Source organism: Bufo gargarizans, chromosome 2 (genome assembly GCF_014858855.1).
Source record: "Bufo gargarizans isolate SCDJY-AF-19 chromosome 2, ASM1485885v1, whole genome shotgun sequence".
Taxonomy (NCBI): domain Eukaryota; kingdom Metazoa; phylum Chordata; class Amphibia; order Anura; family Bufonidae; genus Bufo; species Bufo gargarizans.
This window is the reverse complement of record NC_058081.1, coordinates 680,303,684-680,323,572: the sequence shown is the minus strand read 5'-3', so window position 1 is coordinate 680,323,572 and position 19,889 is coordinate 680,303,684. Positions and strand designations below refer to the sequence as shown.

Below are 19,889 nucleotides of genomic sequence, written 5' to 3'. Positions count from 1 at the left end.
TTTGGGGATCCTATTAACATTGGAGGTCTGATTGGGGCTCTGAGCTGAGGTCTGATCAACGTTAGGGGTCTGATCTGACGTCTAACTGGGGGTCTTATAAACACTGGGGGGTCTGAGATGAGGTTTGATTGGGGGTCTCATTAACATTGGGGTTCTGAGCTGTGGTCTGATTGGAGTTCTGATTAAGGCTACATGCACACGACTGTTGTTTTGGTCCGCATCCGAGCCGCAGTTTTTGGATGCGGACCCATTCACTTCAATGGGGCCGCAAAAGAGGCGGACAGCACTCCATGTGCTGTCCGCATCTGTTGCTCCGTTCCGTGGTCCGCAAAAAAAATATAACCTGTCCTATTTTTGTCCGCAAAACGGACAAGAATAGGCAGTTATATCAATGGCTGTCCGTGCCGTTCAGCATATTGCGGAACACACACGGACGCCATCCGTGTTTTGCGGATCCGCAATTTGCGGACCGCAAAACACACAACGGTCGTGTGCATGTAGCCTAACACTGAGGCTCTGAGCTGTTTGATTAACATTGGAGGTCTGATTGGGGCTCTGAGCTGAGGTCTGATCAACATTAGGGGTCTCATCTGACGTCTAACTGGGGGTCTTATAAACACTGGGGGTCTGAGATGAAGTTTGATTGGGGGTCTCATTAACACTGGGGGTCTGAGCTGTGGTCTGATTGGAGTTCTGATTAACACTGAGGCTCTGAGCTGTTTGATTAACATTGGAGGTCTGATCTGAGGTCTAATGAAAAATATTGTTTTATTATTTTCCTCTTCTAAAACCTAGGTGCGTCTTAAAGGTCAAAAAATTCGGTATAAATATATGATTTCATATATTTACTATACAGAATAATATTAAACACATTCAAGCAATTAATATAATAAAGCTTTGGATTCTGCAACATACTTTAGAATCTGCAATAAACTGGTTTCTTTCTTCCAATTTTCTTTGCAAATCAACCTAAAAAAATAGTAAAATGTTACTACTGGTTAAATGGATACAACATGCTACTAAATGTTAATTCCAAATTTTGGTCACTAATTGCAAAAAGTACTGCCCCCAACCTTTTACAGCTTAAAGGGGTTATCCAGCAATTTATACTGACGATGACCTATCCTCTGGAAGGGTCATCAACATCTAATAGGTGGGGGTCCGTCACCTGGGACCCCCCACTGATCAGCTGTTGGAAGTGGACGGCTTTCTGTGAGCAGTGCTCCCTCTTCCTTGGTCATGTGATTCCACGTTCATTGGTCACATGAAGTGAATGGGGGTGAGCTGCAATACCAAGCACAGCTAATGTACAATGTATGGAACTGTGCTTGGAGAGCTCTGGTGAACTCGGCGGCTCCGTGAAACAGCTGACCCCCGCCAATGTGATAATGAGTACCTATCGTGAGGATAGATAATTATTCTCCATTCCTGGATAACCCCTTTAAAGGGAACCTGTCACCGGGATTTTGTGTATAGAGCTGAGGACATGGGTTGCTAGATGGCCGCTAGCACATCCGCAATACTCAGTCCCCATAGCTCTGTGTGCTTTAATTGTGTATAAAAACTGATTTGTTAAAGGGTTTTATTCAGGATTTTGATACTGATGGCCTATCCTCCTGATATCTGATTGTATGGCTGTACGCTTCCTGTAAATACTGGTTGGACACTGTCCGCTAGGGCTGCAGCTAACGATTATTTGAATAATCGATTAGTTGCCGATTAATTTCTACGATTAATCGATTAATCGGGAAAAACGACAAAATTACAAAACAGAGGTTTATATGATCTTACTTGAAAAATTATGTTCAAAGGCCATATTAAAACAAATTGTGGACGACACTTATGGGGGATCTGTGGACGACACTTATGGGGGATCTGTGGACGACACTTATGGGGGATCTGTGGACGACACTTATGGGGGATCTGTGGACGACACTTATGGGGGATCTGTGGACGACACTTATGGGGGATCTGTGGACGACACTTATGGGGGATCTGTGGACGACACTTATGGGGGATCTGTGGACGACACTTATGGGGGATCTGTGGACGACACTATTATGGGGGATCTGTGGACGACACTTATGGGGGATCTGTGGACGACACTTATGGGGGATCTGTGGACGACACTTATGGGGGATCTGTGGACGACATTTATGGGGGGATCTGTGGACGACATTTATGGGGGGATCTGTGGACGACACTTATGGGGGGATCTGTGGACGACACTTATGGGGGGATCTGTGGACGACACTTATGGGGGGGGATCTGTGGACGACACTTATGGGGGGGGATCTGTGGACGACACTTATGGGGGGGGATCTGTGGACGACACTTATGGGGGGATCTGTGGACGACACTTATGGGGGGGATCTGTGGACGACACTTATGGGGGGATCTGTGGACGACACTTATGGGGGATCTGTGGACGACACTTATGGGGGATCTGTGGACGACACTTATGGGGGATCTGTGGACGACACTTATGGGGGGATCTGTGGACGACACTTATGGGGGGATCTGTGGACGACACTTATGGGGGGATCTGTGGACGGCGTTTATGGGGGATCTGTGGACGACACTATTATGGGGGATCTGTGGACGGCGTTTATGGGGGATCTGTGGACGGCGTTTATGGGGGATCTGTGGACGGCGTTTATGGGGGATCTGTGGACGGCGTTTATGGGGGATCTGTGGACGGCGTTTATGGGGGATCTGTGGACGACACTTATGGGGGATCTGTGGACGACACTATTATGGGGGATCTGTGGACGGCGTAGTTATGGAGAGGGGGATATGTGCACTGTTATGGGCATAACAGTGCACAGATCCCTTTCCTCATAACAGTGCACAGACCCCCCTTCCCATAGCAGTGCCATACACAGACCCCCCCTCCTCCCCATAGCAGTGCTATACACAGATCCTCCCCCCTCCCCATAGCAGTGCTATACACAGACCCCCCTTCCCCCTAACAGCCCCGGCGCTTGCATCTTTATTTTACCTTTTTACAATGACGCTCCCGCTCCTGTAACAGCCAGGCAGAGCGGACGGCGGCGTAACGTCACTCAATCACGTGACGCGCCTGCTCCGCCCACTTCATGAATGAAGGAGGCGGAGCAGGCGCGTCACGTGATTGAGTGACGTTACGCCGCCGTCCGCTCTGCCTGGCTGTTACAGGAGCGGGAGCGTCATTGTAAAAAGGTAAAATAAAGATGCAGCGCCCGCCCGCCCGCCCGAATAGCAACGAATCGGCGATTATTCGATAACTGGATTCGTCGACAACGAATCCAGTTATCGAATATAATCGATTACATCGATTAATCGTTGCAGCCCTACTGTCCGCTGAGAACAGCAGCGATCTACCATAGTGTTCCATGTGCCCATCTTCTGCCCAGGCTTGGGACATATGACTTACACTTTGATTGTGCAGCTCATCTTTGTCCATGTTGGTTCTCAGTAGTTCTTGCTTTAGCTGAAGTACGACGCCTTCTTGCTGAGCCATCCTTTGCTGCAGGGCATCCTGTAAGAAGGAGGACACGAGTGCTTATAGTACATCTTCATAGGAATCAGTGAATTCACCAGACATCTTGTGTCCCCAGTGAAATCTTCTATATAAGGGCTCATGCACACGGCCGCAAGTCAATTTAAAGTACAGATTAATGTCTATGTTACTCAACTCGCCCGGCCCGGTCTTAGTTGGGATCATCTCCTCTTCTACTGGAGGTGATAACTTAATCAGGAAAAACTTTTAGCAAATGAGGCAGTGGAAAATGGCCCAATGCTCATTGAAAAGGGTTTAGGCAGAAACCCTTCTGTCCAGTTTGGGGGGCCTGGTTTGATCCTTGCTATGGGGCCCTTACTTCTCTATGTACGCCACTGGCTGCTGCCAATGGCCTTGTCTGTTCCTAGGCGAGCAAACACTACCCCATTCCTGCTTTGAATATTTTTTAGTATATGCTTCCTAAAGGCAACCAAAGTGCAATCATGATGTCACGCCTTATGACCTATTTAAAAGGGAATGGTCCTGGTAGCCATGCCTGGTGTTGGAGGTTTATCTTATTCTAGCTCTTGTTCCTCTGTTTCTGCTCCTGTTTATTCCTAAGATTGATTTTGGTCCTGACTGAGCTCCTCCTGTTTGCCTGGTACCTGTTGTTCTACTCCTGGATCTGTCTCCTCACCGCGCTTCCATCTCGTCCTCTTGCCTGTCATATTCTTGACCGTTCTCCTGGCTCCTGTCCTGACTAAGCTCCTACTACGTCAGCGCTTATGCCACTAATATCTGATTGTTCAGTGGACTGCCACCTGGGGACCTTCCTGCAGAAAAGTCGGCTAAGATGGACAACCAGGTGATCCCTTCCACACCTCAGTTTAGCTAGGGCCAAACTGACTGCAACTTAGAGGATCCACATTCTGGTACGTGATTGTAATGGTCTACAGATCATGCTGGCTTCATACACAGTCATGTCCTCTGCTGTGGTACCTGAGCTCCCCCATCACAGACCACATGTAAAAAAATATATACATTAGAGCACTTTATTCAGATAAACGATTTTCTCTTCCAGATACCCTCCAAGTTTAACATGGACAGCACTCGGACTGAACAAGTCAATGATTGTAATCCCTGATTATCGATTTTTCCTGAGAAAATCACAGCATTCAACGTCTTTACTGAATCTATAGAAAGCATAAAATAGTAAAATGACGTACAAGACGTAACCTGATGCTTCTCAGCAGCTAAACCCACAGTAAGCAGATAACAGTCCTCCCCAAATTCCATTAAAGTATTAGTCCCACATAATAGTCGCTGGATTAGCGCCACCTCACACAGCAGCGGCGCCCCCTGCCAGTCCTGGAGCAGGTACATTATTCCACCCCCCTCACCTTTATGGCTTGCAGGTTCCGATTTTCCTGCTTGCAGTTTTGAAGTTCCTTCTGCAATGACAAAGTTTAACATGTGAGATCAGTACAAGCAAAGCTAGAGAGCAGAGGGTGTCAGCCGGTCTTCTGAGGAGCCGTCACCTCTCCTGACATAAAGAGGAGCCGTCACCTCTCCTGACCTAAAGAGGAGCCGTCACCTCTCCTGACATAAAGAGGAGCCGTCACCTCTCCTGACCTAAAGAGGAGCCGTCACCTCTCCTGACCTAAAGAGGACCCGTCACCTCTCCTGACCTAAAGAGGAGCCGTCACCTCTCCTGACCTAAAGAGGAGCCGTCACCTCTCCTGACCTAAAGAGGAGCCGTCACCTCTCCTGACCTAAAGAGGAGCCGTCACCTCTCCTGACCTAAAGAGGAGCCGTCACCTCTCCTGACATAAAGAGGAGCCGTCACCTCTCCTGACATAAAGAGGAGCCGTCACCTCTCCTGACCTAAAGAGGAGCCGTCACCTCTACTGACCTAAAGAGGAGCCGTCACCTCTCCTGACCTAAAGAGGAGCCGTCACCTCTCCTGACATAAAGGGGAGCCGTCACCTCTACTGACCTAAAGAGGAGCCGTCACCTCTACTGACCTAAAGAGGAGCCGTCACCTCTCCTGACCTAAAGAGGAGCCGTCACCTCTCCTGACCTAAAGAGGAGCCGTCACCTCTCCTGACCTAAAGAGGAGCCGTCACCTCTCCTGACCTAAAGAGGAGCCGTCACCTCTCCTGACCTAAAGAGGAGCCGTCACCTCTCCTGACATAAAGGGGAGCCGTCACCTCTCCTGACATAAAGAGGAGCCGTCACCTCTCCTGACCTAAAGAGGAGCCGTCACCTCTCCTGACCTAAAGAGGACCCGTCACCTCTCCTGACCTAAAGAGGAGCCGTCACCTCTCCTGACCTAAAGAGGAGCCGTCACCTCTCCTGACCTAAAGAGGAGCCGTCACCTCTCCTGACCTAAAGAGGAGCCGTCACCTCTCCTGACCTAAAGAGGAGCCGTCACCTCTCCTGACATAAAGAGGAGCCGTCACCTCTCCTGACATAAAGAGGAGCCGTCACCTCTCCTGACCTAAAGAGGAGCCGTCACCTCTACTGACCTAAAGAGGAGCCGTCACCTCTCCTGACCTAAAGAGGAGCCGTCACCTCTCCTGACATAAAGGGGAGCCGTCACCTCTACTGACCTAAAGAGGAGCCGTCACCTCTACTGACCTAAAGAGGAGCCGTCACCTCTCCTGACCTAAAGAGGAGCCGTCACCTCTCCTGACCTAAAGGGGAGCCGTCACCTCTCCTGACCTAAAGAGGAGCCGTCACCTCTCCTGACCTAAAGAGGAGCCGTCACCTCTCCTGACCTAAAGAGGAGCCGTCACCTCTCCTGACATAAAGGGGAGCCGTCACCTCTACTGACCTAAAGGGGAGCCGTCACCTCTACTGACCTAAAGAGGAGCCGTCACCTCTCCTGACATAAAGGGGAGCCGTCACCTCTACTGACCTAAAGAGGAGCCGTCACCTCTCCTGACATGAAGGGGAGCCGTCACCTCTACTGACCTAAAGAGGAGCCGTCACCTCTACTGACCTAAAGAGGAGCCGTCACCTCTCCTGACCTAAAGAGGAGCCGTCTCCTCTCCTGACCTAAAGAGGAGCCGTCACCTCTCCTGACATAAAGGGGAGCCGTCACCTCTACTGACCTAAAGAGGAGCCGTCACCTCTACTGACCTAAAGAGGAGCCGTCACCTCTCCTGACATAAAGAGGAGCCGTCACCTCTCCTGACATAAAGAGGAGCCGTCACCTCTCCTGACATAAAGGGGAGCCGTCACCTCTCCTGACATAAAGAGGAGCCGTCACCTCTCCTGACATAAAGAGGAGCCGTCACCTCTCCTGACATAAAGAGGAGCCGTCACCTCTCCTGACATAAAGAGGAGCCGTCACCTCTCCTGACCTAAAGAGGAGCCGTCACCACTCCTGACCTAAAGAGGAGCCGTCACCTCTCCTGACATAAAGAGGAGCCGTCACCTCTCCTGACATAAAGAGGAGCCGTCACCTCTCCTGACCTAAAGAGGAGCCGTCACCTCTCCTGACATAAAGGGGAGCCGTCACCTCTACTGACCTAAAGAGGAGCCGTCACCTCTACTGACCTAAAGAGGAGCCGTCACCTCTCCTGACATAAAGAGGAGCCGTCACCTCTCCTGACCTAAAGAGGAGCCGTCACCTCTCCTGACCTAAAGAGGAGCCGTCACCTCTCCTGACCTAAAGAGGAGCCGTCACCTCTCCTGACCTAAAGAGGAGCCGTCACCTCTCCTGACCTAAAGAGGAGCCGTCACCTCTCCTGACCTAAAGAGGAGCCGTCACCTCTCCTGACATAAAGAGGAGCCGTCACCTCTCCTGACCTAAAGAGGAGCCGTCACCTCTCCTGACCTAAAGAGGAGCCGTCACCTCTCCTGACATAAAGAGGAGCCGTCACCTCTCCTGACCTAAAGAGGAGCCGTCACCTCTCCTGACCTAAAGAGGAGCCGTCACCTCTCCTGACATAAAGAGGAGCCGTCACCTCTCCTGACCTAAAGAGGAGCCGTCACCTCTCCTGACATAAAGAGGAGCCGTCACCTCTCCTGACATAAAGAGGAGCCGTCACCTCTCCTGACCTAAAGAGGAGCCGTCACCTCTCCTGACCTAAAGGGGAGCCGTCACCTCTCCTGACATAAAGGGGAGCCGTCACCTCTACTGACCTAAAGAGGAGCCGTCACCTCTCCTGACATAAAGAGGAGCCGTCACCTCTCCTGACCTAAAGAGGAGCCGTCACCTCTCCTGACCTAAAGAGGAGCCGTCACCTCTCCTGACTTAAAGAGGAGCCGTCACCTCTCCTGACCTAAAGAGGAGCCGTCACCTCTCCTGACATAAAGGGGAGCCGTCACCTCTACTGACCTAAAGAGGAGCCGTCACCTCTCCTGACATAAAGAGGAGCCGTCACCTCTCCTGACATAAAGAGGAGCCGTCACCTCTCCTGACCTAAAGAGGAGCCGTCACCTCTCTTGACATAAAGAGGAGCCGTCACCTCTCCTGACATAAAGGGGAGCCGTCACCTCTCCTGACATAAAGAGGAGCCGTCACCTCTCCTGGCCTAAAGAGGAGCCGTCACCTCTACTGACCTAAAGAGGAGCCGTCACCTCTCCTGACCTAAAGAGGAGCCGTCACCTCTCCTGACATAAAGGGGAGCCGTCACCTCTCCTGACATAAAGAGGAGCCGTCACCTCTCCTGACATAAAGAGGAGCCGTCACCTCTCTTGACATAAAGAGGAGCCGTCACCTCTCCTGACATAAAGGGGAGCCGTCACCTCTCCTGACATAAAGGGGAGCCGTCACCTCTCCTGACATAAAGAGGAGCCGTCACTTCTCCTGACATAAAGAGGAGCCGTCACCTCTCCTGACATAAAGAGGAGCCGTCACCTCTCTTGACATAAAGAGGAGCCGTCACCTCTCCTGACATAAAGGGGAGCCGTCACCTCTCCTGACATAAAGGGGAGCCGTCACCTCTCCTGACATAAAGAGGAGCCGTCACTTCTCCTGACATAAAGAGGAGCCGTCACCTCTCCTGACATAAAGAGGAGCCGTCACCTCTCGTGACATAAAGAGGAGCCGTCACCTCTCCTGACATAAAGGGGAGCCGTCACCTCTCCTGACATAAAGGGGAGCCGTCACCTCTCCTGACATAAAGAGGAGCCGTCACTTCTCCTGACATAAAGAGGAGCTGTCACCTCTCCTGACATAAAGAGGAGCCGTCATCTCTCCTGACATAAAGAGTAGCTGATGCCTAGGGGACTACCTGAGCGAGCCAGAAACTGATGAGGGGCAAGCACCCTGAAACAGCTGTGAAATGATGGATATTTGGCTTGGCTATATTCCCTGGTCAAATCCCAAGGCTTGTTGGAAAATCAGATTTTGACTTCTAGGGAGCCACTTCCAAGAGGTACTGCTGACAGGATGGTTCTCTTTCTTGGGAGATACCTCTTTGTTTCCCATGGAGCTTTGCCAATAAGACTTCCAGTACTTCCAGTAAGTCTCCATACAGGACTCCCTGCCTAAAAGGTACCATTACACGAGGCGAAGATCGGTACAACGAACAAGTCATTTCTTGATGTAGTGAACATTTCAACAATGACCCTTTAGACGAGCCGATAATCGTTCACAAAAACGTAATTTCGATCACATTTTCCATCGTTTGTAAAGCAGTCAGTTGCATGGTGTTGTAGCCAAATTATTTAAATCGCCTGTAATCGCGCGTGCAGTAAAGGATTCCTGTTTACACGTATGAAATCGTCAATATCCAATGATGATTTTTCTGCCCACACAAATTATCAAACCAACGGAAATCTACCGATTGTCGGTGGTCGCTCTATCATGCATTGCTTTTACACTGCTCGACAATTGTGCAGTTTCGATTTAATGATAATTTACACAATAATCGGCTCATGTAAAGGTACCTTAGGGCTGTATTACACTGACAGATTATCTGACCAATTACACAGACAGATCTTTTGTTATACACACCAACTCTCGGTCTGATTGTACAGATATTGGTCAGATGATCTGTTGGTGTAATACAACCCTTAAGCTACTGTGCAATCCTAAAAGCTGTAGATAAGCATCTGAGATAAGAGGATCGGAGGCGACTAGTGCGATACGGTATATTTGGTGAGCCGGCCGCTCCTCCGCTACAAAACACTGGAAGCAGGCATGGCGTCATAAAGAAGAGTGCTGAATGCAAACTAAAACCGGATACCCCGTGGACATGGAGTAACACATGTAAATGACCAACACCACCACCAGGGGGCTGCCAGTCATGCAAAGGAACTTGCACCGACCACGAAATCAATATTTTTGTGTTCCTCAAGCAGATTTACAGCACATTAAGCCGCCCCTGTGCTCTATATTAAAATCAAATCAAGTATTTCTTCACATCTTACCTTTAAAGACTGGTTTTCACTCATACTTTGGTCAAGGCGACTTTTGATGATGACCTGAAAGGAGAGGTTTCATTAGTGTCCAGCAGAGAGGTGCCAGCCTGTATCGAGGGCGGACGGTGAGGAAAGGTATGCTCTCACCAATTGTTCCTCTGGGCACGCCCCATCCTCACGCAGGCAGAACAAGCTCTCTTGTTCGTCTTCGGGAAGGGATCCATTTAGCAGCAAGGCCTGAATAGGAAACACAATACTGTAACCAAGAGAAAAAGAAGGGCCTCCCCCCCGACACTGGAGACCACGTGAGCACAGAGCTCCACTGTCCAGACAGACACAGCCTCTGGACGGCGTGTTGCTTTTATTTTTCACTTCATTAGGTTCAGTCCTATTAGGTAGTGTTGAGCACGAATATTCGAATTGCAAATTTTAATCGCGAATATCGCCACTTCAAGAATTCACGAGTATTTAGAATATAGTGCTATATATTCGTATTCTCGAATAGTGTTGATCGTGAATATTCTAATCGCTAATTTTTATAGATTTTTTCACAATCAAGTAAATAATGGCGGGAGATCACGAATTCTCGAATCTGAGAATTTATGGCGAATATTCGGCCAAAAATTCACAAAATATTGCGAATTCGAATATTGCCTATGCCGCTCCTCACTACTATTAGGGAGAGTTCCTCGTTATTTTTGCGTTCTTCTGATCCGCAGTCCCGCATGCTGTATTTTTTTCCGTCTAAAAAAACTGATCTCAGACTTATTTTTTCGGTATTTTTCTGACAGGTCAGAAGAATGGAAAAATAACGGTGATGTGAACTCTCCCGCAAAAGGGTTGTGCCATGAAAAAATATCCTACATTTTTCAAACCAGTACCAGGATCTGAATATTTTTGTAATTGCCTGTAATTGAAAATTTTGTAAAACCACTGAACTATTCAATAAAAGGTATCTGTATAGCGCCACCTGCTGTTTGTTCTTTTCCTAATTTATTTTCCATCTCACTGAGACGGTCGCTCACGCTCAGTTTAAATCGTCAACTGTCGACAGTCATATTTTCCATTCAAAACTGCGGCATTTACCGTAAATGAGCTACAGCAGAAAGGACACCCCCCTTGAGTTGTAACAGGGAGAGATCTTCAGCAGAAAGGAAACACCCTCCTGAGCTGCAAGGCTAAAATAAATCTTGCAGGGCCAACTCAAGCTATGAATGTGGAGATCTCTGGATCCATGTGAGGTACAGAGCTGGTTCTTTTTGTTAGAAAGAGGTTGTCATGGACTATGTGGTGTCTGGTTTTCATTTTTTACATCAATCACGGATAACTCCTTTAACAGCAAAATCGCCTGCACATTTTTGTATCATTGACATACCAGTTGTGCACCCAGTTAAATGGGTCCGTTCTCCGTTTTCCACTGACAAGAATAGGACAGGTTATATTTTTTGGACGGACTGGAATCACGGACGCGGAGAAAAAACTATCAGTTTTTTTTCACAGCTCTATAGAAATGAATAGGACCTCCGCTAAACTGTGAAAAATGATGGGACGGACGCGGATGCACACAACGGTCGTGTGCATGAGGACTTATACAGATATCTTACCAGAGCGGTGCCCTTGATGGGCTGGATCGGAGGGGGGGGGGGATTCAAAAATCTGCTGTGGGTCCCAGTCATTTCTTGTTACGCCACTGCATAGAAAGGTGTGCCAGATAGTCCGAAAAGCAAATCCACGTTACACGGTGATAAATCCGTGTTTCTATATCACTGTATAGATAGCTTTGCTGTTATTAGCCTTGGAAAATGGGTGACAGGCCCTTGAGCAGATGTAATAGCAGCTATTCGTGTCTGAAAACATGGGAAAAATATTCTGTTAGGGTTAAAGGCATTTCCAGGATATTGATAGCCTATTCTCAGGATGGGTCATCGATATCAGATCTGTGGGGGTCTGACTCCCGGCAGCTGTGTGAAGAGGCGGAGTGCTGCGGCCTCCTCACAGCACACCATGCACAGCGCCGTGCATTGTATCTTACGCTGGGTTCAGACCTGAGCGTACTGAACTTACGCTCTGTATGCGCGATTGTACGGGCGTTTGCAATCGCGCATACAGAGACAAGCGAACACCCATTGTCGCGCGTTCCCGCTGAAGTCTATGTACGGGAACGCACGACAAGACGCCCCAAAGAAGCTCCTGTACTTCTTGGGGCGTCGGGCGTTTTACAGCGCGATCGTATGCGCTGTAAAACGCTCAGGTGAGAACCAGTCCCATAGGGAATCATTGGTTCTTGCCTGTTGAGCGTTTTACAGCGTGTAGGAACGCGCTGTAAAACGCTCAGGTCTGAACCCAGCGTCAGGTCTGAACCCAGCCTGAGGGATTTAGCTGCACAAAAGCCATGTGACCGATGAAGGTTAAGTTGCAATACCAAGTACGGCCACTACATAAAACAAGCGCTGTGCTTGGTATACTAAGAAAAAGCTGCAGCGCTCCTCTGCTACGGTCGCCTCAAACAGCTGATCAGTGGGGGTGCCGGCAGTCGGACCACCAGCGTCCAGAGACTGATGACGATAGGTCAGCAACATGTGCTTCCTGGAAAAGCCCTTTAAAGGGGTTTTCCCATCTTAGATATTCAGGTATTATGTTGCCCATAGAAATAACTGGAGGGAGCTGAGCATACGTGGCCACCTTTCCATTCACAGGGGCTGTAGGACAAGGGTTCGGGGGACCCCACTCCTGGAGATGGCTGTGGGTTCCATAGGTAGGTCCTGCATGTATCAGGCATTTATGGCGCCACATTGGATGATTTGTGAATCTAACCCCATACGGAGGACATATCCAATTCCACAGACCGAGAGGTTCTCTTCCGCCGTGCGCTAATGAAGTGATGGCGGACTGTTATTTCTGGTTTCACACGGCAGATGTGGCGCCCGCTATGGTCCTATTCACATGATAATTAGAACAGCCTTATTACACAATGCTCTCTACACTCGGATCCCTCCTCATTTACAGGCTTCACATGAATTACAAGGACTTCACGCTCAAGGATCTTCTGTTCACACCTTTAAGTGCTAATTTCAGCCACATTTTGTATTCCCGTTATATCGCCTTGTCACCAAAACTACAGCTTAGTACATGTCATATGTGATCAGTGGAAAAGCAGCATCAACCCAATGCCAGTACATACCAAGCACAGTACAGCGATCCCTCAAAGCACAATGGTCTTTTCTGACCCATCGTAAGTTGAAACCAGACTCCACATACAATGTCTCCGACTCCGATCCAGCCCATCAAGGGCACCGCTCTGGTAAGATATCTGTATAAGGCCTCATGCACACGACCGTTGTGTGCATCCGCGTCCGTTCCGTCATTTTTCACAGTTTAGCGGAGGTCCCATTCATTTCTATAGAGCTGTGAAAAAAAACTGATAGTCCTCTGTTTTTTTCTCCGCGTCCGTGATTCCAGTCCGTCCAAAAAATATAACCTGTCCTATTCTTGTCAGTGGAAAACTGAGGAAGTCAATGGGTTCGTCAAAAAAAAACGGATGCACAACTGGTATGTCATCCGTGTCCGTTGACCTTGGTGCAATAAAATTACACTTTTCATTAACCTTCCGTCAGACAAAAAAAAAAGGAAGACACAAGGAAACACAACTGAAGCAAAATCGGACACGGACCGCTGAAGCCAAATCACTGACCGTAAAAAAAAAAAAAAACACTGTCGTGTGCATGAGGCCTTAGTTGCCAGTTATCAGCCATTCCTGACTGTTAGGGTCCGCAAAACACGGACTGCATTTTGCGGACCGCACATTGCCGACACTTAATAGAAAATGCCTAATCTTGTCTGCAATTGCGGACAAGAATAGGACATGTTCTATTTTTTTCGGGAACAGAATTGCGGACCCGGAAGTGCGGATCCGCAATTCCGGATCAGGGCAGCACATCGTGCGGCCCCATAGAAATAAATGGGTCCGCAATTCCGTTCCGCATTGCGGACGTGTGAATGGACCCTTATATGTAAGGACTTGTTTTATCTGTCTTAGTTATCTGCTTATTTTTCTTTAATCTTCATTTTCTCTTATCTTTGACATTTTGGGGCTTTGGAACCGATTACTCAGCTTACAATGGTTTCATCATACAATGGTCGTCCTGGAACCAATGAATATTGTAACTTGAGGGACCGCTGTATTACAACTGGTGTCTGCTAAATGACCAGCGCATGTGGTAGATGTAATCCTCAGGAGATGTTTGAGGAGGTCTATTAATGGCAGGACTATGTCTGCTACGTCCTAAGGCACCTATTAAAATAATCTGCTGATATTACTGTGTAAATGTATTATACTCCGTTTCACACCTCATGACCAGATTACAGGGCAGACTTTATAGGGCATCTGTCAGCAGTTTTGTACCTATGACACCAGCTGACCTGTTACATGTGCACTTGGCAGCTGAAGGAGTCTGTGTTGGTCCCATGTTCATATGTGCCCACATTACTGAGGAAATGATGTTTTAATATATGCAAATGAGCCTCTTGGAACAACAGGGGTGTGGCCGTGTAGACATGTAGATGTGTAGACACTTGTCCGGTCCTGTCAGTCAAAGTGCAGGCTAGAGCCTAGAGGCTCATGGGCAACTAAACCAGTCTGTAGATGCAGTCTGTGGATAGTTCCTACAGGAAATTTCCCTGTGTGCCGATGCCTTCCTCAGGACCGCCAGCTCAGTACATAAAGATCTGATGCTCTCAGCATTAGGCTACATGCACACAACCGTGCAGTTTTTTGCGGAAGCCGCCTGTGTGCCTTCCGCAATTTGGGGAACGGGCGGCCATTGATATAACTGCCTATTCTTGTCCGTTTTGCAGACAAGAATAGAACATGTTATATTTTTTTTACGGGGCCGCGGAACGGCGCAACGGATGCAGACAGCACACGGAGTGCTGTCCGCATCTTTTGCGGCCCCATTGAAGTGAATGGGTCCGCATCTGAGTCGCCAAAACGGCGGCTCAGATGCAGACCCAAACAACAGCCGTGTGCATGAGGCCTTAATGCAGGAGCACCAGACACTTATACACTCAGCCAGAGGCCGCAGGTGTCCTCCTGAATTTAACTGTAATGCCATCCTCCGGATGGAGATACAGCTGAATTCTGTAGCGAGGACAGCAGTATTTTGTGCTGCACTGTGATATTTAGGTTACTTTCACACTAGCGTTGTTAGAATCTAGCAGGCAGTTCCGGCAAGTCGTATACAAACGGATAGCTTTTTTTTTTCCGGATCCGTTAGACGTCTCATCCGGTATCATATGGAATATGGAATAACGAATCCGGTATTAAAATTTTTGCAAAGATCAAAAGCTAAAGTAGCTCCTCCTATATCCTGGCGCATGCGCAGACCGGAAAACCGGATCTGGCGATGCAGCAATTTCTGGGAACACTTGGTACCGGATCCGGAATTAATACATCTCTATGGAAATGAATGCCGGATCCGGCAAGTGCGGCATTGTTCCAGGATTCTGTCCGGTCAAATACCATACAAGGGACGGAATGGAAGACCTCCTGATGCATACTGAACGGATTGCTTTCCATTCAGAATGCATTAGGACAAAACCAATGCGTTTTTTTCCGGTATTGAGACCCTTTACCAGATTTCAATACCGGAAAAGCATAACACTAGTGTGAAAGTACCCTAAGTTTTGCTGGGGCGGTACTTTGTACTGCACTGTGGTATTTAGTTCTGCTGGGGCGGTACTTTGTGCTGCACTGTGGTATTTAGTTCTGCTGGGGCAGTACTTTGTGCTGCACTGTGGTATTTAGTTCTGCTGGGGCGGTACTTTGTGCTGCACTGTGGTATTTAGTTCTGCTGGGGCGGTACTTTGTGCTGCACTGTGGTATTTAGTTCTGCTGGGGCGGTACTTTGTGCTGCACTGTGGTATTTAGTTCTGCTGGGGCGGTACTTTGTGCTGCACTGTGGTATTTAGTTCTGCTGGGGCGGTACTTTGTGCTGCACTGTGGTATTTAGTTCTGCTGGGGCGGTACTTTGTGCTGCACTGTGGTATTTAGTTCTGCTGGGGCGGTACTTTGTGCTGCACTGTGGTATTTAGTTCTGCTGGGGCGGTACTTTGTGCTGCACTGTGGTATTTAGTTCTGCTGGGGCGGTACTTTGTGCTGCACTGTGGTATTTAGTTCTGCTGGGGCGGTACTTTGTGCTGCACTGTGGTATTTAGTTCTGCTGGGGCGGTACTTTGTGCTGCACTGGGGTATTTAGTTCTGCTGGGGCGGTACTTTGTGCTGCACTGGGGTATTTAGTTCTGCTGGGGCAGTACTTTGTGCTGCACTGTGGTATTTAGTTCTGCTGGGGCAGTACTTTGTGCTGCACTGTGGTATTTAGTTCTGCTGGGGCGGTACTTTGTGCTGCACTGGGGTATTTAGTTCTGCTGGGGCGGTACTTTGTGCTGCACTGTGGTATTTAGTTCTGCTGGGGCGGTACTTTGTGCTGCACTGTGGTATTTAGTTCTGCTGGGGCAGTACGTTGTGCTGCACTGTGGTATTTAGTTCTGCTGGGGCAGTACGTTGTGCTGCACTGTGGTATTTAGTTCTGCTGGGGCAGTACTTTGTGCTGCACTACGGCACTGGCCGCCCCACCCACTTCTGCTGTCTGACTACTTGTGTTGCCCCACTTTCTGTCAATGTAGACCCCCCTCCCCCATGGTGCCACTTTATGTTTTCTTTCTAGGGCCACATTCGCCCAGTCCACCCCTAAATGCAATAATAAATAAACAATAAAAATGACCCCCAGAGCTGTCCATAGCCTTTAAAATGCTGACAGGGGTTTACCGCCAAACAGGACAGTTGGGAATCTTGCCTTCTACAGCACTCTCCACTGACTGCGGCACTTTAGAAGGTCAAGTGCACTTTCGAAATGCGGCAAAGGTAACGGTACACACCTGTAAACCAGATATCATTTTTTTGGCTTCCTCCATCTCCTTCTCTAAATGATCCTGTTGCTCCAGGAGATGGTCCTCCCATGAGGAGTCCGGGCATATGGTACGGCTGGAGGGCTGACATTCAGGTGGAGGTACGGAGCCTTCTTCTGTGGGCAAGAAAAACAAATCACTTTGTACAGAGCGCAGGAATAAAAGACTGAAACTCCTGAAGCAAACTAAGGCCACCCAGTATTATCCGGCACTGTGCGCTAGCTTTATTTGTGAATCAAATGGCAGTATTATGTGGGAACTATATGTAGGTTTTTAAAGGAGTTTTCTGGAATTTTGATATTGATGACCCATCTTTAGGATAGGTGATCAGTATCAGATTGGCAGGGGTTCTCCGCCGATCAGCTGGTTCAAGAGAACGCACGGCACCGTGCCAGCGCAGCCTTCTCTTCAATGTTTACCTGCTCACTGTCAACATCGCAGTGGTGAGCAGGTGTGAGTACAAGCTGCCCTATAGAGCTGAATGGGACGGCTTCTTGTTTTTACACCTGCTTACCACTGTCGACAGCGAGCAGGTAAACAATGAAGAGAAAGCTGCGCTGGCACAGTGCCGTGCGTTCTCTTGAACCAGCTGATCGGCGGAGGTGTCGGACCCCCACCGATCTGATACTGATCACCTATTCTGACACCAGTCTTAGTAAAAAATACTCTGGAGGAAGATCTGACCAAGAGGCGCACACATCTTAATAAATTTGTCGCATCTTCTGCTGTCCGTGCACCAAAACTGAAATCTACTCCAGCCAGGAACTGGAGTAGAAAACTGGCGCACCTGTGCCCGTGGAGGTCCCAATATCTGTGGACCACGGAACCACTGAAAAAAAATGCAACTCGGATGTCATTCGTATACAGTCGTGTGAATGGGACCTTAGCTTTATCTCCCCAAGTCAAAATGTCCTCTTTAACAGTAAAGACAACTCACAGGTGAGGGTCACACATGGAAAATCTGCAGCGTTTACAGTCACAGCAAAGTGCATCAGATTTTAAAAAATCTCATCCACACAATGCAGAAAATTTCCGCACTAGAATCCACACATGTATAACTTGTCCTGTGTTGCGGTTTATAAATCCACAGCATGTCGGTTTACTGTCTGCTGCAGATTTCACCACGGATGTCACCTTTGTAATGCAGAGGGTGAAATCCACAGCAAATTTGCACCAAAATCCACATGTACAGTAACTCGAGTGGATTTTGCCGTGGATTAGCCGTAGATTTGCCACGTGTGGCCTCATTCTTAGGGCTCTTGCACAGAAACTTATTTTTTTGTCTGTGTCCGTTCTGTTTCTTTTTTTTTTTTTTTATGTGTGTTTTTTGGGCCCGTATGCGGAACCATTCATTTCCATGGGGCCGCAAAAAAATTGAAATGACTCAGTGTGCATTCCGTATCCATATGTCTACAAGTACGTTCCGCCCAAAAAATGTCCTATTCTTGTCTGTCTTGCGGACAAAAACAGGCACTGTTACAATGGATCCGCAAAAAAAAAAAAATGGATGTCATCCCATTTTTTGGGCAGATCTGTGTTTTGTGGACCGCAAAATACATACAGTCGTGTGCATGACCCCTTACAGAACACTTCAGTCAATTACACTGTATCTGCACAGAGGACGGGACCACCTCACCTTTCTTAGAGATGGCCTCCTCGCACTGTATGATGGTGATTTCTGCCTTCTCTTCGCACTGAACGCCGTTCACCTCTGACTTTGAGCTGTGCACAGGACTTGGCGACGCCAGGCTGAAAGCAAATGGAGGGAAAGGTTAACACCGACCGATACTGAAGCCCTATTCCTTACATTATTACATGCCATTAGGTGGCATTTCTCCTCCATTGACTTGAATGGTTGGAATGACTTCACCATTATCACGTGAACCCAAGAGAAGTGTCACCCGGTTAATTTCCCATACGCAGGCATTTAGAGAGTATGTGATTTATGCGGTATTCATTTTAACTTCTAAGGCTTCTTCTATTTTATGGGTCCCTACTGAATTATGGAAAATTGCATCTGTCAGACGGGCTTCAATTCATCCATAATGATCAGACGGTGCAATCGCATTAGTCTCCATGGGGTATGGGGGCTTAGTGGTGTTTAATCCTTTCTAGAGAGACCCTGATCATCTGCTGGGCTAAAACACAACCTAGACCAGCGCTGATGATTTACCTCTTGCCAAGACAGATGGACACATTAGCTAAAAGGAACCTGTAAGAAATGGTAGGAGCCATGCTAAGAAGACCGCAGCCCAGAAAAGGCCTAATTAATGCAGCTATTGATCCTTCCTCCCATTTATTTCTTATAGGAAGTATAAAGAGGGAGACAGCGGGGAGAACGTTCTGTAAAAGCCCTCCACTCCTCCAATGATTTTCTATAGCAATATCCTGGCAGGAGGGTCTGAAACCACAGAGTGAAGTAGATATGTTCCTCAGGCCTGGAAACATGGTCCATGTATGGCCAGCATCTCCTGGGCCAACAGCTGCTCCCCTGACCCAAACTGATAGTAATGTATGATGCGGTCAGTTCCTATCTGATCCTGGGTCTATTGTAAGGCCCTTTTACACTGCGCTCCTTCCCAAGAATCGCCTGCACGTCAGTGGAGGTGAGCGCCTCTGACCTCTCAAGTTTGGACACAGTGTGAATAATTATGGACAGAATGTTTTAACATAAAGAGAACAACAGGAGCACCCTAATCCCCTCAGATGAGACTTCCTCTTATATACAAGACCGTTTTATTTGAACTTTTGTACATTTTCAGTGGGTTTATGCACCTAAAAATGGTGTAAAAACATATATAATGCAATATATAATATGCCTCTATATAAATAGGGCCAGTTGAGTCCGAACTTCTTTGAAACTATAGAACTCTTATGTGGTGCAACAACTTTCTGAAACTGAAGTTTCTTATACACTTACCCCCCTGATATGTCCACACGTCCATAAGCACTTCCGTCACTGTGCAGGGTTCAGCATGGACACACTGACGGTCTTTGGCTATGCCCCCATTACGGAAGTTGCGGTGTCCTGTGTATTCTGGCACCTTTCCAATGACAGGATAGCCAG

The 19,889-nt window shown here is 48.2% G+C and overlaps 1 protein-coding gene across 3 annotated transcripts in view; it reads right to left on the bottom strand.

The window, feature by feature from the left end:
* The window catches only part of DIXDC1 (DIX domain containing 1), a 102,813-nt gene that overhangs the window by 16,765 nt on the left and 66,159 nt on the right, over positions 1 to 19,889 (bottom strand). For all 3 annotated transcript variants that reach the window (XM_044278480.1, XM_044278482.1, XM_044278481.1), the window contains exons 6-12: positions 18,459 to 18,571; positions 16,793 to 16,938; positions 10,007 to 10,096; positions 9,869 to 9,922; positions 4,882 to 4,932; positions 3,416 to 3,520; positions 916 to 969 (exon numbers count right to left, since the gene is read on the bottom strand). In XM_044278480.1, coding sequence (XP_044134415.1) covers positions 916 to 969; positions 3,416 to 3,520; positions 4,882 to 4,932; positions 9,869 to 9,922; positions 10,007 to 10,096; positions 16,793 to 16,938; positions 18,459 to 18,571 — 613 coding nt within the window. The remainder of the gene's footprint in view (positions 1 to 915; positions 970 to 3,415; positions 3,521 to 4,881; positions 4,933 to 9,868; positions 9,923 to 10,006; positions 10,097 to 16,792; positions 16,939 to 18,458; positions 18,572 to 19,889) is intronic.